At 38.1% G+C, this 22,360-nt stretch overlaps 1 protein-coding gene across 4 annotated transcripts in view; it reads left to right on the top strand.

The window, feature by feature from the left end:
- The window catches only part of ptprz1b (protein tyrosine phosphatase receptor type Z1b), a 43,660-nt gene that overhangs the window by 8,147 nt on the left and 13,153 nt on the right, over positions 1 to 22,360 (top strand). For all 4 annotated transcript variants that reach the window (XM_067427364.1, XM_067427366.1, XM_067427363.1 and 1 more), the window contains exons 2-12: positions 6,202 to 6,267; positions 12,917 to 13,096; positions 13,624 to 13,775; positions 14,774 to 14,869; positions 15,004 to 15,070; positions 15,158 to 15,315; positions 18,849 to 18,999; positions 19,869 to 20,053; positions 20,168 to 20,294; positions 21,481 to 21,533; positions 21,634 to 22,210. In XM_067427364.1, the coding sequence (XP_067283465.1) occupies positions 6,202 to 6,267; positions 12,917 to 13,096; positions 13,624 to 13,775; positions 14,774 to 14,869; positions 15,004 to 15,070; positions 15,158 to 15,315; positions 18,849 to 18,999; positions 19,869 to 20,053; positions 20,168 to 20,294; positions 21,481 to 21,533; positions 21,634 to 22,210 (1,812 nt within the window). The remainder of the gene's footprint in view (positions 1 to 6,201; positions 6,268 to 12,916; positions 13,097 to 13,623; positions 13,776 to 14,773; positions 14,870 to 15,003; positions 15,071 to 15,157; positions 15,316 to 18,848; positions 19,000 to 19,868; positions 20,054 to 20,167; positions 20,295 to 21,480; positions 21,534 to 21,633; positions 22,211 to 22,360) is intronic.

The following is a 22,360-nucleotide window of genomic DNA, read 5'->3' as shown; positions in this document are numbered from 1 at the left end:
GAAACTTTGAATTCGCTTGAATTTGCAAGCTAACACAAAGTTTTTCGAGGAAATGCAACATTTTTGCGAGTGAATGCAAACGCATTGAAATATATATTTTTCCTCCGATGTTTCTCATCTCATATCCCTTTTCCCTGTAGGGTCTCCGTAAGTTTGGACCCCATTGACTTTCTTTTTTAGGTTTGGAACATGTGTGTAAATGTAAATTTGTGTGTTCTTGGCAAGTATAGATGGATTACATTTCAGGATGCCATATTTCGGTTCTGCTATTACAGTGAAGCTTTAAACTTTCTTTAATTATTTCCCAAGTTGCTCTTTTCCAATCCTTGACCTTAGGGATCCAAATATAATCAATTCCCTTGGGAACACATGTCATAATTCAATTAGCTTTCCATTTTAACAATTTTGTTGCCCCTCTTGATGTCAAACAGGTGTTCTCCATCATGTGAGAGCAGCGACGGACACGAAACAGTTCACAGGCTGGGTTTCATCAAGACGAGGGGAGGGAACTCCGTGTCGGAAGTTATTTAGTGGCACGGCGAGGAGGGGGACTTGGATTTAAGGCCCTGTGTTTTGTTCATGAGTTAACATGACGTGCTGGCCAGCTTCCTCAAGACTTTTCTAATCCTCTTATTTATTTGAATGACTCTAGAGCTGTTTGCAGAGGGCAAAGGATGGTTACCATCCCTCCCCCATCCATTTCCTATGTGGTACTGGACACATGGTTACCGGCTGCATATTGAGAGCCTTTCCCAGTCAAAGCCACCATCCGAGTGCGACGGCTTTGACCGTGTGACTGCAGTCAGGCTGTAGTAAACAACTTCTGCCTGCCAGATAGTTTTCATTCAAGAAACTTTGCACTTAAAGCGTGCTCACGCCAGAACTGGGTAGTTTTAGAGTACATCTTGTGTCAAACACTTTGTGATGTCATATAAAAATAACCAAAATGGCAGTGACTTTAAAAGTTAACAATAGCCAGCAATTTCTACACATGGAAGCTAGATAATTTACTTTATAAAGTTTTAAATATGGATTTTTGTTTTGTCACACAAACGCATCGCTTCACTCCAGAAGGCCTTTATTAACCCCTCGGAGCCGTGTGGAGCAGTTATATGATGGATAGATGCACTTATATGAACTTAAAAAACGGAGCAACAATTCACTGCCATTATAAAGCTTGGAATAGCCAGGACATTTTTAATATAACTCTGATTTTATTCGTCTGAAAGAAGAATGTCATATACACCTCGGATGTCTTGTGTGTATATCATGAGATAATTTTCATTTTTGGGTGAACTATACCTTTAAATCTTGCTATAGAAATGAATACATTTTCACAGGTGACTCCTATAATCACAGAAAATTCAGATGACATGAACACTGGCTTAAACTCTGCTGCTAATTTTAAAATATCTAAACATCTAATAATTTTGTTTAACTGTAAAATCGAAGAAAATCCCTGAATCTTTATCTTTTTTCTTTCAGAGAGCAGTGAGAATGCAGGATGTGAAATTTAAGGGGGGTCCAGTTAAGGGCTTGTTTTATTGGCGATAGACTCATTAACATCAAACTGTGAGCAATTTTAATCTAATTTGCCCCAGGCTTTTCTTTCAGTGCCTGTGAAATGGACCCAAGCCAGAGAATCTCTGGAGCTTTAGTGAGGCGCAGGTTGCTGCTCTTCCTCAGAGTATGATACTGTGTTCCTGTGAAACAGGCCTGGATTTTGTTTGACAAGCTGAGCAAAAGGGCTTTTTCCACTCGCAGTTTCATTGGCCTGCCAACTGGGATTTACTCCACAGTACCGTCAAACACAAAGCCTATTTTTGGGAAAGAAATGTCCTAAATAAATGGGCGTTTTACCACGTTTTACCACAAGAATACTGAATGTACTAAATACTGTGGTGGGGTGCAAAGATATTTGCTAGCTAACAGCCAATTTTTACTCATTTGCTCTGGACACTGATCTTCAACCCAAAACCATTCAAACCTGTAACATTTTTGAATGGTACAAAACAAATAAATTGTAATACATTGTACATATTATTTAAATGTAAAAAAATATACATTTATAATTTATAATATTTTATATATATATATATATATATATATATATATATATATATATATATATATATATATATATATATATAATATTTTATTATATATAATAACAAATATTATAGTATAATATTTTTAAATGTATAATATATAAGTACTGTTAAACGATTAATCGCATCCAAAATAAAAGTTTACATAATATATGTGTGTGTACTGTGAATAATTATTATGTATACCCTGTAAAACATTATTTAGAAAAAAAAGTTACCTAGTTGCCTTAAAATTTTGAGTTCATTGAAATTAAAATTTTGAATTAATACAATAAACATTTTTTGAGATTCGGCAAACTTTTTAACGATTTAACGAAAAAAACGATTTTATAAGCATATTGGGTAATTGTGTGTGTTTTATTTCTGATGACGCAGAGAAACATGCCAAATAGTGCCGTTTTCATGATTAATCACATTTTTTTATGTGGTTCAGATACAATAATATTTTGAGTTTTTATTTATTAAACCAATTTCCTTCATTGTATCAACTCAAATTTTTAATTTCAATAAACTCAAAATTTTAAGGCAACCAGGTTACTTATTTATAGAACGTGTATATATATATATATATATATATATATATATATATATATATATATATATATATACTATAACACATTTTCTTTAAATATATACATACATGTGTGCATATTTGCATAATAATTATACACAGTACATACACATATATTATGTACATGCAAAGTTTTATTTTTGATGCGATTAATCGCGATTATTCGCTTTGGCAGCATTAACAATTTAAAAAAGAATAATTAATTAATTAATTAATTAATAATACGTATTATAATTATTATTTTATATTCTAAAATTATTATTTGTCTTAAATAGTATAGATTATGTTTATTATTTTAAATATTGCATATCAAAATATTAGTGCTGTCAAATCGATTAATCACATCTATCAAAATTAAGTTATTTAATATGTGTTTTGAGCCATCTGCATCTCTGATACACACACACCCACACACCCACACACCCACACACACACACACACACACACACACACACACACACACACACACACACACACACACACACACACACACACACACACACACACACACACACACACATACATTTGTACAAACTTTTATGTGAAATATATAAATCACAATGAATCGATTTCACACACTAAAATATATATTTAAATAGCTATACTGTTTCCTAAGAAAGCAGAGGCACTTATGTTTGTGAACATAACTTGTGTCTGGCTATTCTTTGTAATAATGGCCTGTTCTGTGGCAAAAGTCTTGAAAGGATCTATTGTAGCTGTGGTTCTCAGTCACCATTCACTGAGTCATGGGCTCTGGGAGGCAGGGATGGCTGTGGCAGGGCCGGCCGTATTACATGCAGGGTGAGTTAGCGCTGTCAGGTCAGGGGGTAAGACTGTTCAAATGTTAAAGTGCTCTTTAACTGACTTTTACATGCTTCATCAGTTTTCATCATCTCTAAATCCCTTGGAAGGACATTTTACACTGATGCTTGGACTTGTGGTCACCAGGTTTTTTTTGTGTGTTTTTTGAATAAATTCCTTTGTGTACTGTCAAAGCATGTGAAGTTGTTTCCTAGCGGTTAGGGCTACAAACTGGACACACCTGTGTGTGTATAAGGTCATATGTCCTTTCATCTCCACTTTCCCTTGTACACAGTGACATTTGTCTTTTGATGTGTCTGGACAGGTGTCCTCGCAGCCTCACATGTGTTCTAGCACACACATACATGTGACACCATACACTAGCACACACATCAGACAGTAATGTCAGTCATGGCGGAAAACACCCAGTCTATAATAATGACCTTTCCCTCATCACACTTTCATTTAGAGATATTTACACCACGGTCTCTGGAGAGAGTAACGAGACAGGGTGAAATAGGAAAGGCCGCTTGAGTCTGATGAACTCATTTTAAAAGCATAACCTACTGTAATACCCTAGCACAGGGGTTTTCAGGACCAGGGGTCCTCCAGAAGGCTCCCCACAAAAATATCAGATCATTAAAAGACTAAGCAAAAATGGATACAGTCTACCGAACCATCTAACTGTTTTATTTCTAAACATTTCTCTCCTTGTTTGCCCTATACATACTTTCAGAATCGTGTGTGTTTGCGTTGTATTTTTCTAGTGAGTTTTTCTCACTCTAGTGCCCTTTATCTTGCTTACTGGGTTTGTAGAGCAGTATTCTTAATGCGCTACATAAGCTGCTTACATACGTTTATTGTGAAAGTTGCTTATACAAGTAATTTTTAATTGAACATGTTCTTCTTCAGGGTTATACGTCCAACATGAAGTGTAGCCGATTTAAATTTGGCAACAATGTTCTATTTAAAATGTCACACTTACTATTTATCTAACAGTTTCAATGTTTTTTCATACATAAAAAAAATATATAGGTGGATAAGTGGGTCCCTAATAAAGGTTCATCATATTTGGGGGTCCTCGGCATCATAAAGTTTGAAAACCCCTGCCCTAGCAAACACCAAGAACACTCTTGCAATCACATAGCAATGCAATATACTATTTAGAACACCTTATAAGCAACACAGCAACACACTGGCAAACATCCACAGCACACTAAAACACATAGTGTTAGTTTTCACTGTATACCACCTAGAACACCTTACAAACAACAGAAATTCACTATAAATGCCACTTAAGCCCCTTTCACACTGCGATTCCGGCAAATACACAGATAATGCGACCCAGCATTTGTTTTCGGGCCGCTAGATTTGGTCCATTCACACTGCCAGCGAAATACCGTAATATGTGCGCTTTCAAACACAACCTGTAACGGTCCCGGGTCGAGTTGACAAGTGACATCCGGATGTGACGTATAATGGCGAGCGATCTCAGCTTCAGCGTGGATAGTAAGGAGCTCAGTGGTCTCGACTTGTGTCCAGCTTGCGCACATTTCTGCTTGTTTAATTTGAGTTTCTTTTGTATACGAACACTCTCTGCGTTTAAAACACTGATGAGCTCTTCTGGCACTGCAGGGTTGTGTTATTGAAAAAACAAGCTCTAGGAGTCGCACGATAACTACGTACACGTTGCGGCATTAGTTTTGGCTTTTGTTCACACAGTGCTCGTCCCGGGTCGAATCCCGCAATGTTACTATGTCCCTGACCCGGGTTCAATTCGGTAATCAATTCCGGGACGTGGTTGCTTTCACACAGAAGGTGACCCGGCAATGCTCCGGGAATATTGCAGGTCCGACGTGCAGTGTGAAAGGGGCTTTATATATGCAAATCTTAGCGACTACATAACAAGGGCCTAGTAAACATCCACAACACCACATTAGCAACCACATATAAATGCACTATATATGCCAACTATAACACCTTAGAACCCCCTAGCAACACCCTAGCAACCACATATTAATGCACTATATATGCTACTTAGAACACCTAGCAGCTACATAATAAAGCCCTAGTAAACATCCACAACACCCTAGAAATCACAAAGCAATTCACTATAGAGCAATGCACTATATACACCCCCTTTAGGAGCAACATAGCAACACCCTAGCAACCACATAGTAATTCACTATATATGCCACTAAGAACACCTTAGCAGCTACATAGAAACACCGTAGTAAACATCCAAAACACCCTTGAAATCACAAAGTATTTTCACTATGTTGCAATGCACTATACACACCCCTTAGAACACATTAGCAACACCCTAGCAACCACATATAAATGCACTATATATGCCACTTAGAACACCTTGGTGACTACATAGCAACTCTCTAGTAAACATCCTCAACACCCTAGAAATCACAAAGCAATTGACTATATAGCAATGTACTATAAACACCCCTTAGAACACCTTGGCAACACCCTAGCAACTGCATCATGCAACCTAATCTCATGGTAGCAACTTTTGCATTGGCAAAAAAAAAAATAATGTTTGCACTTGTATAATGGCTTACAAAGATTATACATTTTTGTTTTAGTTTGTGATTACTATAAAATGAAAGACTGTAAGGGTACAGGACACCGGCTTTACGCCTCATGCATTTGTGCTCCTCTGAATTACTGGTGCATTGACTCCAACTCTCCTCATCTTTCCCATTCCAGATCTGGCCACGCCGTACCTTAGAGGGCAACGCAAATTCACAGAGGACGTTGACTGGTCGTACACAGGTGGGTAGACAACGAACAAATGCCCTTATTGTGTGGTTTTTACCAGACTTCAGTGTGGCATGCCACTGGCTTAGAGCCTTAAAAACCTTTTCTCCTTTGAGTGAGAGATAGGGATAAGGTAGCAGTAGATGGAAGTGAATAATGACGGATCAATGTCCGTTCTCCATTAGAAAGACGGCAGTGAGTCGACCTTCTGAATGAGCGGTACCAGCACACACTGCCACTGACCCGCCTGTGCCGGAGATTAGCTGAAAGTCTTAGACACTTTAAGATACTAAAGTCTTTAAAGAGAGTAAGTGACATTCAGGATTGTGCGAGGCCCTTGACTTGTGGCTTTTAAATCGAGCCGGAGGACGCTTTGAAAATGGGAGAAAAACTATGGAAGCTTGTTTCCACCACAGGATAAAAAATAAAATGGTAATTTTGACTTTTCATCTCTTCCCCTCAGAATTGTGTGATATAAACTCGCAATTGCGTCATAGTGAGGATTGTGGGATTAAAAAATCTAAATTATCTTTTAAATTCGGACTTTATATCTTGCAATTCAGACGTTTTTCTCACAATTGCGCATTTATATCACACCATTCTGAGAAAAAAAAGTAAAAAAAACACTTACATAAAAAACAGAATGGAATGAAACAGGAAAGTCTTTTTTATATATATTATGAATTAAATATTATTATATAAATATTATAATTATATAATATTTATTTATCCATCCATTTTTAACCCGATAAGCATATTTTATAGTCTTTCTCATACCTGGAAAAAAGAAACCAAATCTGAGTCACTCAGTAAACAAATCTTGTTTGAATGACTGAAGTAGAGTAGGATACTGACTGTGTGTGTATATGTGTGTGTGTGTGTGTGTGTTCACTGAGTCGAAACTAAATGAATTAACATGTGAAAGAACACGCTTGATTGTGAGGCCCAGCACAGACCTGTGAAGAAATAGAACGAAACACGTTTCTCTGTTTAACTCCAATTGTTTCTCATAAAACCCTCTCTCCTCAAACAAAAGTTGTCAAGCTTGAATGCTAATTTGTTCATAGACCCTTGGAACTTCAGCTGACAGTCACACAGTGACTCTATAACACTTCAGATTTTCTCCTGATATGTGGGAAATGTCTATTTTTTTGTTTGTTTGTCATTATATTATGCACTATTTGTGAATTTTTGTGAACAGATACCGTTGTCTTGCAATCTGGTCACACGATTAAATGAGCAATATCCCACAGGGGCTCTTTAAAACTTTATTTTCTAGCCTTTTCTTCACTTCTAATCCGTATTAGCATCCTTTACTGTGGGAACATTTAGGCGAATGCAATGGACTAGATACCTTTTATTGTGAACATTACAGAGAAAGCATTCTGAATTAGCTTTCAATGTTTTTAAATTTCATGGGAAAAGCCTATCCTGGACAAACAAACAGGCCAATACTGAATATTCAGTATGTGATCTAATAGTTTGCTTGTCGCTTATTAGGCTCCATTTAACTGTATATGTAGGGAGTACTGTTGGCGGCAAGACTGCTCACTTGGTTTTGGGACAGAGTTGTTGAATCTGCTCACATTGGTTATTGTAGCATGTCAGTCCCCTATCGACTCTGTTTTCCAAACCCCAGGGGTGCCTGTGATTCCTGCCTCTGGCATCGGTCCCTCTCCCGTCTCCATCTGCTGCGGGGGCTGCAGCTTTTTCCTCTAATCTACATGCTCTGATAACCTGCGGATAGAGCATTTAGAGACACCCGCCTACGTCCTCAGAAGCACCTCTGCTGTAATGGCTCATGATCTCAGTTTTATTCATGGGGCACATGGAGAACGTAATGTATACAAATACATATGTTTTTCCTACAGCAAGTGTTGATGTGTAAACTATTTAGCAATCGCAAAAGAGGCATTACTTTATGGTGTACATAAGCTTAGTTGTCATGGAAACAATACTACAAGTTACTCACACCCAAAGCTACATTCTAGCAACTGGTCGAAGGAGGATGAATGCATTTATTTTATATAAAGGAAAAAAGCTAAAATGTCTTAAATTAACTTTTTAAAGGGTTGACTCCTTTAAGGCTTTTGATTGGCTAACGTCATCAATAGCATTTACGCCCAATCGCCATTTCATTATCTACATAAAACCCTAATTTACAGACAAAGCATTATGAAATCATTTACTTAAAGTGGGGGTGAAACACTCAGTTTCAGTCAATCTCATGTCAATCTTGAGTACCTGTAGAGTAGTATTGCATCCTTCATATCTCCGAAAAGTCTTTAGTTTTATTATGTTTATAAAAGAAATATAGGCTGTACCGAGTCTTTCCGGAAAAAACCGAGCGCCTGGAGGCGTATCGTGTGGGCGGAGCTAAAGAATGACAAGCGCGCAAAGCGGTGACGTCCTCAACCGTGGATAAGAAAACCCTACCCTAAATGAACCATGGCTATCAATCAGATTCAACTAATACAGATATGATCTAGAATCAGATCCGGAGGCTGAAATAAATTGAACAGGAGAAGCAACAACAGCAGGACGGCCGTCTCTGTGGAATGTACTGTATTTAGTCAACGTTTGTGTGTGTTTACTCGCAGTTTATGAGGACATGATTCGGTTTATGGACTATTGTATTCGACTAAACATTAGCAGTAGCAAGCAAAACGGTTTTGCACGTCAGACTAGTTTAACGTTATACATAGAACAACAATGGAGTCCGTTAGCGCATTTGAATGACGAAGCACGCTTTGTGAGAACGCTAGGTTTATGTTTGGGTGGTTTTACAATAATCAAACTGACACCTATTAGGTCAGCTAAACAAATGTATTTAAACACACACCATAGATCGCATGCTCCATTGATAAATTAACTAACGTTATACACGATCGTGTCGTTTACTGATGTTTACTCACGCAACGATAGCCAACAACAGACATTTGAAGCAGTTTTACTCACCGACTGCTTCCAAAGCACGACCGTGAACCTTTATCGTTGGGACCGCTCCGTCAAAAACACACTTCTTTGGTAACTGTTGATTTCGTGAAGTCCTGACAGCAGTGACTGTGGAGATCCACTTTTGCGACGCGACTGAAGTGATGTTGTGAAGCTTCCCGTCATTTCTGCGTTCAAATCGGTTCAAATGCAGCGCTGCCTTCCCGGAATGCTATGTGGCCGTGTTAAAGTCGTTTGATGTCACCCATAGGAATAAAGTTGAGCGCGGCGTGACTGAAGTGTTCACGGACGACTGGATCTGCACCTGAGAGAGTGTTTATGGGCGTCGTGCATTTGCTCTCTCGCTCTGGTCGCGTGCACGCACCCTTCCGGGAGAAGAGCCCGTACGGCCCATACAAGGACCTTCCGCTCTGTCGACGTCAAGCCGACCCATACTCGAAAAAAACTCTCCGAAACTTGTGAGAAACCGGAAGGAGTATTTTTGTACAGAAATACTCCATCAAACGTCCAACATTATTTTTTTGAAACTTTGTCTATGTTTAGGATGGGAATCCAAACATAACTTCATCTCTTAACAAATGTTTATTTGCAAAGTCTCAATTGCACTGTACCACGTTTGAAAAATAAAATGCTCCAAACAAACATATGATCCTCTGAACCAATCTGGCATGCCATTCAAATAACCCATCCACTTTTTTATGATGCTGGGATCCTTCTAATGTCTTTACAGAGACACAAATGAGCTGTTTAAACTGGACAGCGAACGTTCTTTCACTCTTGCATTTGACCTGTTGTTGACAGACTCAAGTGCGTGGAGTCAGAAACTGAACGTGCATCTGTAAACGGTATCGAGTGTAGACAACATTTTCTGTTGCTTCTGACGTGATGCTCACATCCAGTGTAGGCAAATACCAGCTATTAAAGGGGTCATATAATGCCATTTTTGTACAAGTTAATATGATTATTTAGTGTCTAAATTAAAACTTTGTAATATACTTTATTTAAAAATTCTATTTAGTATTCTAAGAAATCCCTCATTTAACCTGGTGAAAAACAGCTCTGTTTTCAGCAAGCCGTTTCTGTGCATGTGTATTTTATGCTAATGAGCTTTGCTCACCCCGCCCCTTTGTTCTGTGGGGACTTTGAGTGTGAAGCGTTGCTTAGACAACAGGAGAAAGTTTGACAACGCGTCTCTCAGGACACATCTGTGCAAGTTCAACCGTATCAATTCGATATATCAGATATATCAACATCAAAAGGACTGCTGTGTTCATTATTACACCCAAGAACAGAACACAACAATCGCTTTGACGGCGTTCTGCTCCAGCGGATCCACAATGGCGGACAGCTTGCGCTCGCTCAGGGCGGGTCTGAGCTGAAACGCTGCTGTCAATCAACAGTCGTGGGGAGGGGTGTCTGATTGTGTGACGTCACACATCGAACGGCTTGATTTCAGACAGGTAAAACATATAAGGAGATTTAAAAAAAAACACTTGATGGATTTTTATCATTATAGGATGGTTGTGTACAGTCACTACCAACACACATTGCTGTATAATCAACTTGTAAAAGTGCATGTACCATTATATGACCCCTTTAAGTGACCGAACACCAGTAAATCATATAATATAAATAATTTAAAAAAATTATAATATTGAAATATTCAAATTTTAACCATCAGACAAGGTGTGTTTTTGCTGCTGCTTTTCTAATTTGTATTGGGTCCACAGACATTCACACAGGTTGTGTTTTCTACTTCTGCCCTTTGCTGACCTTCCTTAGTGGAAATTGAGAGGAAACTGTTGTGGATAATTGGCTGGTGTAATCAGACTGAATGTCGGTATGGATCAGGGTGTCATTATGGAGGGGGAGGATTCCATAATAACCGCTCACGTATGCCATTGTTCCCACGTTCATTCCCATGCGTCATAAAGCGGCAGAATGCTTCAAAGGCCAGAGCGCATCCTACCTGTTATTGCAGCTTTCAGTCACGAGCAGCCTGACCTTACATGCTGTTAGAAAAATAGAAATATTCAAAATGTCAGAGCAGCCCAGAGGACTAAGAATCCTTCAAATTACTTCTGGCTCTGCATTTATGCCACATCCGCGGACTAACGGTTACCATAGCAGCAGCCATTCTCTTTGATTACAGCGTATCCACGACGCCGCGTATGTGTGTGTGTCTGCCGGGCCAGATGCAGCACCGCTGTATCCTGACAGACTTGTAGTTCACCTTGCCAGCAGACACTGTTTTCCTGTTGAATGTGGACGCCATCAATCAGGCTAATGGCAGACGTTTGTCGATATTAAGCACCTCGAGGGTGTGGTTCTGGTGTCTACACAGCCTAATCCTTTATAGCCTTTTAGAGACATATTAATTATGTTGTCACTTCAGAGGGTGAAGTATTAACACCCAGCTCGAGAGGTGAAAGTGAAATCACTGAGAAAATACACGCTAATTATCCTGCCTGGGAACATCAGAGCTGCTAATTCAGATCTTGCGTTTCATCATGTAGTTAAAGAGGCGTCCTCGGGGACAATTTTAATCTGATGTGTTTATGTTTGTGTGTGTGCGGTTTATTGCTTGTGCTTGTTCAGTGATGTGTGACCCATTGCCATCTGCTCCGTGAGTTTATCATTTGGTGAAGTCAGTGTGATATATCATAGCCTTCAGTATATGTGTTCAACACCACTGCAAGTGGCATTATTTTGCTCTGATCAGCACTGACTCTTCATATGCCATGCCATGTTCCTCAGTATGCTGCCATATGCCATTATTTTACACTTTTGACCTTTTACAATAGATAGAACAGGACATTATACTCAGAAGAGGATCAGGAAAATGTTGAAAGAAATTTTATTTTATAATTTGTGTTATAATATGCACTGGCTAATTGGCCACATCTTTGGCATATAATTTATACATCTAATAAATGTTAGGATATTAACTAGATTCTAAATATATATATTTAATTTTTAAAACATTTTTACAGGTAAATATTTATATTAGGGATGCACTGAAATTAAAAAACTCTTGGCTTGAACCGAAAATTCTGAATGCAACTGTTTGAAATTAATAATCAATTAATCAAACTTATTGAATAAGCAGACCAAAATAATATCCTTTACTGCTCAAGTTGCTATATATACAGTGTATATATATATATGCAGTTTTGCCACAGTTACTTTGGAAAAGTAATCTGATTACTGATGATTGATTACTCCTTTAAAAAGTACCGTAGTTACTTTACAGATTACTTGGTTTTAAAAGTAATTAAGTAATATTACAAGTTACTTTATTAGTTACATTCAGCATTTGCCGACAACACCCCTGACGCCTCAACATAGAAATGACAACTGCTTTTGCCAACACTTACTTTATTGGAAGTGTATTTTTAACTTTAAGGTCAACAATGTATCTCCTGACATTTTAAGTTGAAATTAAAAAATATTTCCTGAAAAACGAGACTCTCCCTGAGACGCAAGAAGACAGCAAAAATATATTTTTAAACTTTTTACCTAAGAAAATGACTAAAATAGTAACTCACAGTGACTTGGATCTTGTAACTCACAGATTACTTTAATCTGATTACTGGTTTGGAAATAGTAACGGGTTAGATTACTCATTACTGGAAAAAGTAGTCCGATTAGAGTAACGCGTTACTGGCATCACTGTATGTTATATTATTTGCACTCTTACTCTTTACAGGGGCCCTAAACCAGAAGCATTGGGTAAAGAAATATCCAGTGTGCGGCAATGCCAGGCAGTCTCCCATTGACATCAGTGAGGAGTTCACTCAGGTTCGGATGCAGTACCAGAACCTGCAGCTGGAGAACTGGGAACAGCCCACCGCCGATTCCACCACCATCACCAATGATGGCAAAACAGGTCTGCACACCCTCACTGGGTCTGTGTGTTAACAAGACGTTTGTTCATGTGTGATGAATTGGGGGATAAAACGCTTTTATACAGCACTCAGTGAAATTATACTGACATATTAACTCCCCAGAGCGATGTCCTCCGATGAATGCAATTACAACCCGAGATTAATCGCTGACAGACTAATGGAGCTGCTGAAGAATAAAATCTAATGAAATGACTATCGTATTTCTTTCTCATTCCTGTAACTGGCAGCTGGTTCGTTGTCTTTAGACGGTCTGTGCTTTTACAGGAGCACATAAGAAAAGCTTGCATTGAACCTTCTGATTTGACTCTGTGAGAACGACAGATTGTTCCACTTCCAGCACAAAGGCAATGCTTAAAATGTATCTTTTATTAAGGTGAAAAGATGAAAGCTGAAGTATGAGCGATTAGGAATGCTGAATGAAGAACACAATTGCACATGGCTTGCATGTGGATTCGTGAGGCAGTCATTGAGTTTGTGTGTGTGTGTGTGTGTGTGTCATGTTTCTCAGTGGTAATCAGTCTGAACGGTCAGTACTTCATAAGTGGAGGTGGGCTGAGATCCAGGTTTAAAGTGGGCAGGATCACGTTCCATTGGGGCCGATGTAACGCCACTGCAGACGGCTCTGAACACAGCCTCGACGGCAACAGGTTCCCTCTGGAGGTAAAGTTCACCACAAGTATAAATCACAGTGAATCGTGTTCTCTGGAAGATTGAAGATCACATGGACCTGCATTTCGTTTCTTACATGAAATATTCATGGTTGAAACAATATTCAGTGGGAAGTGAAAGAAAGAAAGCAAATAAAATGTATTTAATTCCTGGAATTCTAGGTTTTATTTATTTATTTATTTTAGATAATTTTCTTATCATGCATTCATTATGAATATTCTTATGTTTTTTAAGTTATGTCAATAAAATTACAAATAAATTAAATATCTACCCTGTAAAAAATATGATCAATAAGTCCTGACATGTTTTTAAATTACATTTTAAATTGAAATAAGCAATTTTACATTTTTTATAATTTATACAAGATACATTTTTTTAAAGTCAGTTTAATTATAACAAAATAAATGTTTTACAGTGTATAAATGTAATTAAAAGAAATGAAATACAAATTCAAGTATGTTGAAAATAAATTGTATATACATGTGTATGTGTGTTGAAATCTTTTTGTAAATTCAATAAATAATGACTTTATTATTGATTAATAAACCATAAAATCATTGGCGATGCCATGAAAGAAACCAAAACAATACTTTACATTCTGTTCCATTAATATAAAAATAGGCAATATCACATTTTTATTGAATTTCCGCTAAATAAATATATATATTTTTATATATGTACATACAGTAGCAGTCAAAAGTTTGGACACTTTCCCATTCTCTTTGAGGGGAAGGCGTGTCCAAACTTTTGACTGGTAGTGTATATATGAATGCATTTTTCAGTGTGTGTGTGTGTCTGTGTGTGTGTGTGTGTGTGTGTGTGTGTGTGTGTGTGTGTGTGTACATATGCATTAGCATGGTATAAAATGAATCATACCATGATAAAATAAAAGTCAAATATGAATTCATGTTGACTTTATAAAATAAAGTGCTCTCTCTCTCTCTCTCTCTCTCTCTCTCTCTCTCTCTCTCTCTCTCTCTCTCTCTCAGATGCAGATATTTTGTTTTGATGAAGAGGAGTTTAAATCCATTGATGAGGCGATAAGTAGCGGAGGAAAGATAACGGCTGTAGCTGTCCTTTTTGAGGTGATGTTTTCATCTTGTGAACATCATACATGCTTATACACATCTGTATATTAACCCGTTTAACGTCATCACTGCATTGTGCATCTCCAACCATTTTATGATAATGACCTTAAAAGCCTTGGTCTGTTTCTTAGGCTGGCTTTGAAGACAACCAGAATTATGTGGCCATCATTGATGGGGTGAACAGCGTGAGCCGTTTTGGTACATACTTATTTTTCACTTATAATTTTCATTGTTCCATCGGCATAACTGCAATAACACATAAACATGCTTCTATTTGACATTAAGGTAAAAGCAGCCCGCTGGAAGCATTTTCTCTGCTGGCTCTGCTCCCACAGTCCACCGAAAAATACTTCATGTACAACGGCTCACTCACCGCGCCGCCCTGCTCGGAGAACGTGGAGTGGATTGTGTTTAAAAACACAGTGGCCATCTCAGAAACCCAGGTCAGGACATCACATCATTGTGCAACACATAATTTGGCTAAATAAAGTCAGAACAGACTTGAAGATCAGGCTAGTGAGAAGTTTGGGGTCACTGGCTGTGTGTGTGTATGTGTGTGTGCGTGTGTGTGTGTGTGTGTGCTAGTAATCACTACGTTATGGGGACAAAATGTCGCCACAAAGATGGCAATATCCGAAATCCTTGACCTTGTGGGGACATTTTTTGGTCCCCATGAGGAAAACATCTTATAAATCACACAGGATGAGTTTTTTTGGGAAAGTAAAAATGCAGAATGTTTCCTGTGATGGGCAGGTTTAGTGGCAGGGGCAGTGTAGGGGGGTAGAAAATACGGTTTGTACAGTATAAAATCGATTACGCCTATGGAATGTCCCCATAAAACATGGAAACACTACGTGTGTGTGTGTGTGTGTGTGTGTGTGTGTGTGTGTGTGTGTGTGTGTTTGTGTGTGTGTGTGTGTGTGAGAGAGAGAGAGAGATACCCCTCTCCTAAAAATGGAACGTGATGAGCACAACCCTGACAGCCCCTTTAAGCTATTCTTGAGCAAAAGGAGGCGCGTGCATTAAAGGGGGGGTGAAACACTCAGTTTCAGTCAGTGTCATGTCAATCTTGAGTACCTATAGAGTAGCATTGCATCCTGCATATCTCCGAAAAGTTTTTATTTTTTTAATAATTATATAAGAAAGATGCGCTGTTCCGAGTCTTTCCGAAAAAAGCCGAGCGGGTGGGGGCGTGTCGTGTGAGCGGAGCTAAATAATGACGTGTGCAGCAGCGCGCTGTGTGTTGAGTCGAGTGCATCCCTAACAGCGGAAAAAAACTTTATTCAAAATAAAAATATGGCTTTTAATCGGATACAGCCATACATCTATGATCCGGAATCAGACCCAGAGGCTGCAGTTGAACAGGAGCAGCAGCAAAAACGACTAGAGCAGGACGTCTGTATGTGGTAAGTTACAAGTTATACACTAACTATATAATATGCTTAGCGGCTTGTGTTATTTACATATTTATACTTGAATTATATCGTCGTATTTTTGTCTTTGAAGGTGTACATGTGGGAAGTGCAGTTGTGCACGTGTGTTTGTGTGTTTACGCGTGGTTTGTGTAGACAGTAAGGTGACTAAAAGCAGTCTCACTCACCCTTCTAACGTTGGGACTGCTCCATCCTTCAGCATTAGGCGATTGGGAAAATTCGGCGTCGAGCTGGGCCTTGTTTATGAAACAGCGAACAGATATAAACATTCGCGCAACTCAGTTGCTGATCCGGAAAAGCAAATTACATCCACTGTTGCCTTAACGCGGGGTTTTTGGCGAATCTGTGCAGGACTGTCTTGGTCTGGCAACCAAAAACCCACTTTTTTGGTGACATTGTTATGTGCTATGTGTAATTGTCACCTGTCCAGCATCCTACAAGCCCCGCTTTGATGGGCGTAGGCTGTTGCTTTCGCTCTCTCCCTCGCTCTCTCTCACGCGCAGGCTGTTGCTTTCGCTCTCTCTCACGCGCTTCCGGTAGAATTGTCCGTAAGGCCCATACAAGGAAATTCCGCCCCCACTAACGTCAATGGGGACGCATGATCTCAAAAAACTTGCCGAAACTTATGACTAACCGGAAGTAGTATTTTTGACAAAGAAATACTCCCATCAAACGTCCACCTTAACTTTTGAAACTTTGTCTATGTTTAGTATGGGATTCCAAGTCTTTAACAGTGTAAAAAGATCAGTATGCATGAAACAGCATTTCACCCCCCCTTTAATATTTCAGCTGGCCGCCGCCTGACGTGTGGATCAGAGATAAGCCCTCAGTGCCGGGGACACAACATTGCCCCTCTTATACAGATGCACTTTAAAGCTCAGTTTTAAGATGCAAGGCGTTTTTTTTGTCATGCGGTTGTGTAGCTATTTTTTCTTTGCTCTAATGCTTGATCCACTTTAAGCACAGCCTGTTTCTTGAGCATGAAAATTTGATGGTGCGAAACACAGGGACGCTAATATACAGCGGATGAATCTTTAGCACTGGTTCAGCATTTGCATAAATTCACTCGTGCATATAAAGCTACTCACACTCATTTATCTTGATTCAATTTAAATACAGTAAATATATAAATAAATGAACTTGTTAGTAAAACTTGGTTGTAAATATATAAATAAATGAACTTGTTAGTAAAACTTGGTTGTGCAAGTTAATTCTGATACGTGCCCTGTATTTTTGTTGTAACATTACTCTCTGGAGTACTTGATTCTGTTTGGTCCATTTCACCCTTCTGTTTGTTGTTCAATGCTCTTTCTTCTTGCACAATTTAGTTTGTTTTAGTTAGTTAATTTGTATGCAGACATAACTAACTGAGATTATGTATAGTCAGCCAGTCATCATCATCAAAAAAAAGAAAAAGAGTTTATTTGGTTATATTGACTGCTGACTGTACATTGTTTCTTATGTATGTAATTGTCTTCTAAATATATTTTGTTTGTTTATTGTTTATATTTTCCAATGTCTTATGTAAATATTGTGTATTTTTATTGAATATTATTTTAAAAGTATTTTACAAAATGTAACTCCTTTTCAATAAATTGTTACTACATTTACATAATTATTATTATTATATTATTATTTTCCAATATCTTATTTATGACTTATGAAAAACATTTGTGTATTTTTATTTAATGTATTTTTTATTTATTTTACTAAATGTAACTGTTTTAATAATTTTTTACTGTATTATTGTTATTATTTTCCAATATCTTATGTATTAAGAAAAAATATTTGTGCAATTGTATAGTTTTATTTAATGCTATTTCAAAGGTATTTTACTAAATGTAACTACTTTTTAATATTTTTTACATTATTATTATTATTATTATTATTATTATTATTATTATTATTATTATTATTATTATTATTATTATTATTATTATTATTATTACTATTATTATTATATTTTCCAATATCATATTTATGTATTATGAAAGAAAGAATTTTTATTTATTTATTTAATGTTATTTTTACAAAATGTAACAAATTTTTAATACATTTTTACCACATTTTATATTACTTTTATTAATATAAAGTTCTGATATGAATATTTAGATGGTGCACGTTGATAGGTGCTTAACTCAATCTGCTTGCAAACACATGATTCTCTATAGGGCACAGCTGATTGGTTCCTGCTGTATCAGTAGCCAATGAGCTCGCTGCTCAACCTTCAAACACTGGTCAGCCTTTTCTATAGCAGTTGCAACACACTTTCAGAAACCCTTCACCTTCCCCAGCTCCACCTGTACAGATCTGCGACGGTAATTCATGCATGCTATATTGTACAGCAGCAGCATTTTACTTGCTCACATCAGCATGTCGTCACTCACCAATAACAGCAGCAGTGTAGCAGATCTATTCCTCCAAGACCAAACTTATCAACTTTGTCGTATCTGTTACTAAGCCAAACTACTATTATTATTCAACTGTAAGCAAGGTCTTGCAATTTTGACTCATTGTTTGTGCGTTTTTGTGTGTATTTGTAGCTGGAGGTGTTCTGTGAGGTGATGACCATACAGCAGGCCGGATACGTCATGTTAACCGACTACCTGCAAAATAACTACAGAGAACAACAACAGCAGTTCATGGGACAAGTGTTTTCGTCCTACACAGGCACAGAGGAAGTCCCTGGACCCAGTATGCATTCTACACACTCACACAGCGCAGCCTAACACTGCAAAAAAATGCATTTCTTACTTAGTATTTTTGTCTTGTTTCTAGTCTAAATATCTAAAAATTCTTACATTAAAACACATTTACTAGACAAGTCAAAATAATTGTCTTGTTTTAGGAAAAAATAACTTAAAATTAAGAGTTTTGCTTAAAATAAGCTACACAATCTGCCAGTGGGGTAAGTAAAATAATGTTGTTTTAAGATTATTTTTCTTACCCCGCTGTCAGATTATTTAGCTTATTTTAAGCAAAAACTCTTAATTATGAGTTATTTTTCCCAAAACAAGACAATTACTTTTGTTCGTCTAGTAAATACTTCTTTTTTAAAGAATTTTTTGATGTTTGTACTAGAAACAAGACAAAAATACTAAGTAAGAAAAGCATTTTTTGCAGTGAACAAAGACACTCATGTGTCCGTGATACATATAAAATGAGAATCAGAGAGGAGCGAGAGGTCACCTCTCAAGGTCAAATGAGTGTTCGCATGCATCTCCTCCTCCTCTGACCGTGGACACACATGCGTTACGCTTTTTAAACACCCTGCAGTGAATGTGTGTTGCTTGGAAACCCCACTTTGGAGCTTTTCCAAGAAAACAAACGCACCAATTCTGTTTCAACCGGAGTTGATTTAGAAGTCATTTTGTTGCTATTTGGCTGAAATTATGGCTCCTTAATTTAGTATGAAGCATGATGTGCTGCTTTCCAATATTATAATATTCTCTCAGTGCCTCTGAATATTCACAATAAATCCCATCATCCTTTAGTATTGTATTGCTTAATCATGACCCACTCAGCTGTAATTATTCAGCTCAAATAAGCTTTTCTGTATTTAGTGTGCAGCTCCGAGCCGCAAAACGTGCAGGCCGACTCTGAGAACTACACCGGCATCGTGGTGACGTGGGAGAGGCCACGGGCCGTCTATGACACCACCATCGAGCGCTACTCGGTCACTTACCAAAGACTGCAGGGCAAAGACCCTCCCAAACAACAGTATCTGACAGATGGAGACCAGGATGTGGTGAGCAAGGATATTTCCGTCAACATTGATACATGATAGCTGGTCGTTCAAGGTTAGACTAGTCCTGATGTTTAAAAACAGGTGTTCTGGTTTAGTAATCTTATTTTTTTTCAGGGGGCCCTTATCCACAATCTGCTAGCGAACAGTAGCTATGTTGTCCAAGTGGTGGCGCTGTGCATGAATGGCTTGACTGGAAAAATGAGTGACCAGGTTATTGTGGACATGCCTTTTGAAGACCCTGGTAATGCTGAATCTATCCAAAAATCTGTGAATCTCACAAAAATATCAAGAATTGTCAGGGTCACATTTCACACCAATATCAAAAGTAAAAGTTCAAATATTTAATTACAGCCACAATTTTGAGGTTTAGGATAATACTTTCTGTATTAATAATCTTGCACATTTATTAAGTACAATTATAAGTATTATTATGATCATTTTTTACTAAATGTATTAATTATTAAAAAAAACCTGTCTTGTGTTGGCTTAAAGGGATAGTTCACCCACAAATGAAAATGTGTTGTTTATCTGCTTACCCCCAGTGCATCCAACATGTAGGTGTGTTTGTTTCTCCAGTAGAACACAAATTAAGATTTTTAACTCCAACCGTTGCTGTGTGTCGGTCATATAATGGTGTGAATGGGTAACAATTCTATGAGAGCAAAACAAACAAACAAAAAAACATGCTTAGACAACGTGCACAAAAACCCTGCTGCTCCTGACGACACATTGATTTCTTAAAACACGAACTGATCGGTTTCTGTGAGAAACACAACATTATTTACCGTATTTTCCGGACTATAAGTCGCACTTTTTTTCATAGTTTGGCTGGTCCTGCGACTTATAGTCAGGTGCGACTTATATCAAATTTAATTCATACTGACTGACAAGAATAAACATAGCCGCGAGAATGCGCTCTATGCTGCTCCTGTAGCCTAATATTTACTAATAGACAACAACTTAGAAAGACTGAACACAAACGAAATGCCCCCATAAAGAAAATCTTATTCTGCAAAGTGCAAAATACAAACAGCATGTAGTAAAATATGCAGCGGAGAACGATTCACACAGCATTCGTTTCGCGCGGCTTAGCCTCTCCCGGCAGAGAGTTCAAGCATCTGTGGACTCGTTCCTTTAGCTCTGGCCATCTTGCTTACAGTCCGCAAGTAGATTTCTTTTTCTTCTTCATCACAATTAAAGTAACCTCTGCTTTTCGCCAGTCACCTGAAGTCACCTAAAAATTATCTTAAAATGTATTATTATTATTTTATTTTATTTTTGTGTGCAAAATTGTTGTTCTACTGTGAAATATGACCCAGATATTTATTTGTGTTATTCACCCTATTATACAGTATTAATACACACACACACACGCGTGAATGTATATCATTCTTTTTAATTCACCGATATTTTCTTTAACCCTACAGTGAATGAGCCTGATCTCTTCAGTGATCTAAATGAATCAGAGGACTATACTGAGGTGCATTTTTTTTCTGAATGTAGACTATAAAACTATTCATGAATAATCACATCATGAGCATGTTTATGGTTTTTATGAGCTTGATGTATTCTGATTTCAGGGAACATCTCCACCTGCTTCTAAGTCTCCGCCCAGCCGAACCCTCATCCGTGATTCGGGAAGTTCCATCTCCATCACCACAGCGACAGACCAACCAGGCTTCCTTTTCCCTGTTGTCAGGACAACCCCAATTACAGTCAGAGGAAGAATTACAGAGGAGTCGTCGCTGTCATGGTCACCTGACCAAAATAAGACCAGAAATGAAACCAAGCGGCCAGTGAGCAAACTCCTTCCAGAGGAGAGCGGCCACCTTCCTCACAGCAACATGGTGGTCACAGACGTCTACTATGAGGACGTCCTCAACGGCAGCTCCACGAAAGCCGCACCGGATCTAAACGACAACCTTCTCACAGCATCACCAGGTGATCAGAACCAAGAGGCCTCAGTCACGACAACCAAAACTTCACCAACTTCTGCTCCATCTGGACGACTGGTGCCAAAACAGGCAGCGAAGACGACCACCATCACTCCTACAGTAAATGCAACTTCAACAGCTAATGCAAGCACTGTGACTACTGGATCATCTCTTTCAGCATCTATGAGCATCATTTCTCAGACCACTCAGCCCCTGTTTAATGGTAAGACAAACTTGATCAGGGTGTTTGCTTAATCAAACCCTTTCGCTAAATGCTAACATGCTTGCAGGAAAGTGATGGAAACGCTGGTTATGAAAAATCAAACAATAGTACCTGAGTAGTTTGGTGATTGCATCATTATAGAGCAGTGTT

This window comes from Pseudorasbora parva, chromosome 20, assembly GCF_024679245.1.
Source record: "Pseudorasbora parva isolate DD20220531a chromosome 20, ASM2467924v1, whole genome shotgun sequence".
Classification (NCBI taxonomy): domain Eukaryota; kingdom Metazoa; phylum Chordata; class Actinopteri; order Cypriniformes; family Gobionidae; genus Pseudorasbora; species Pseudorasbora parva.
This window is presented reverse-complemented; position numbering and strand designations above follow the sequence as displayed.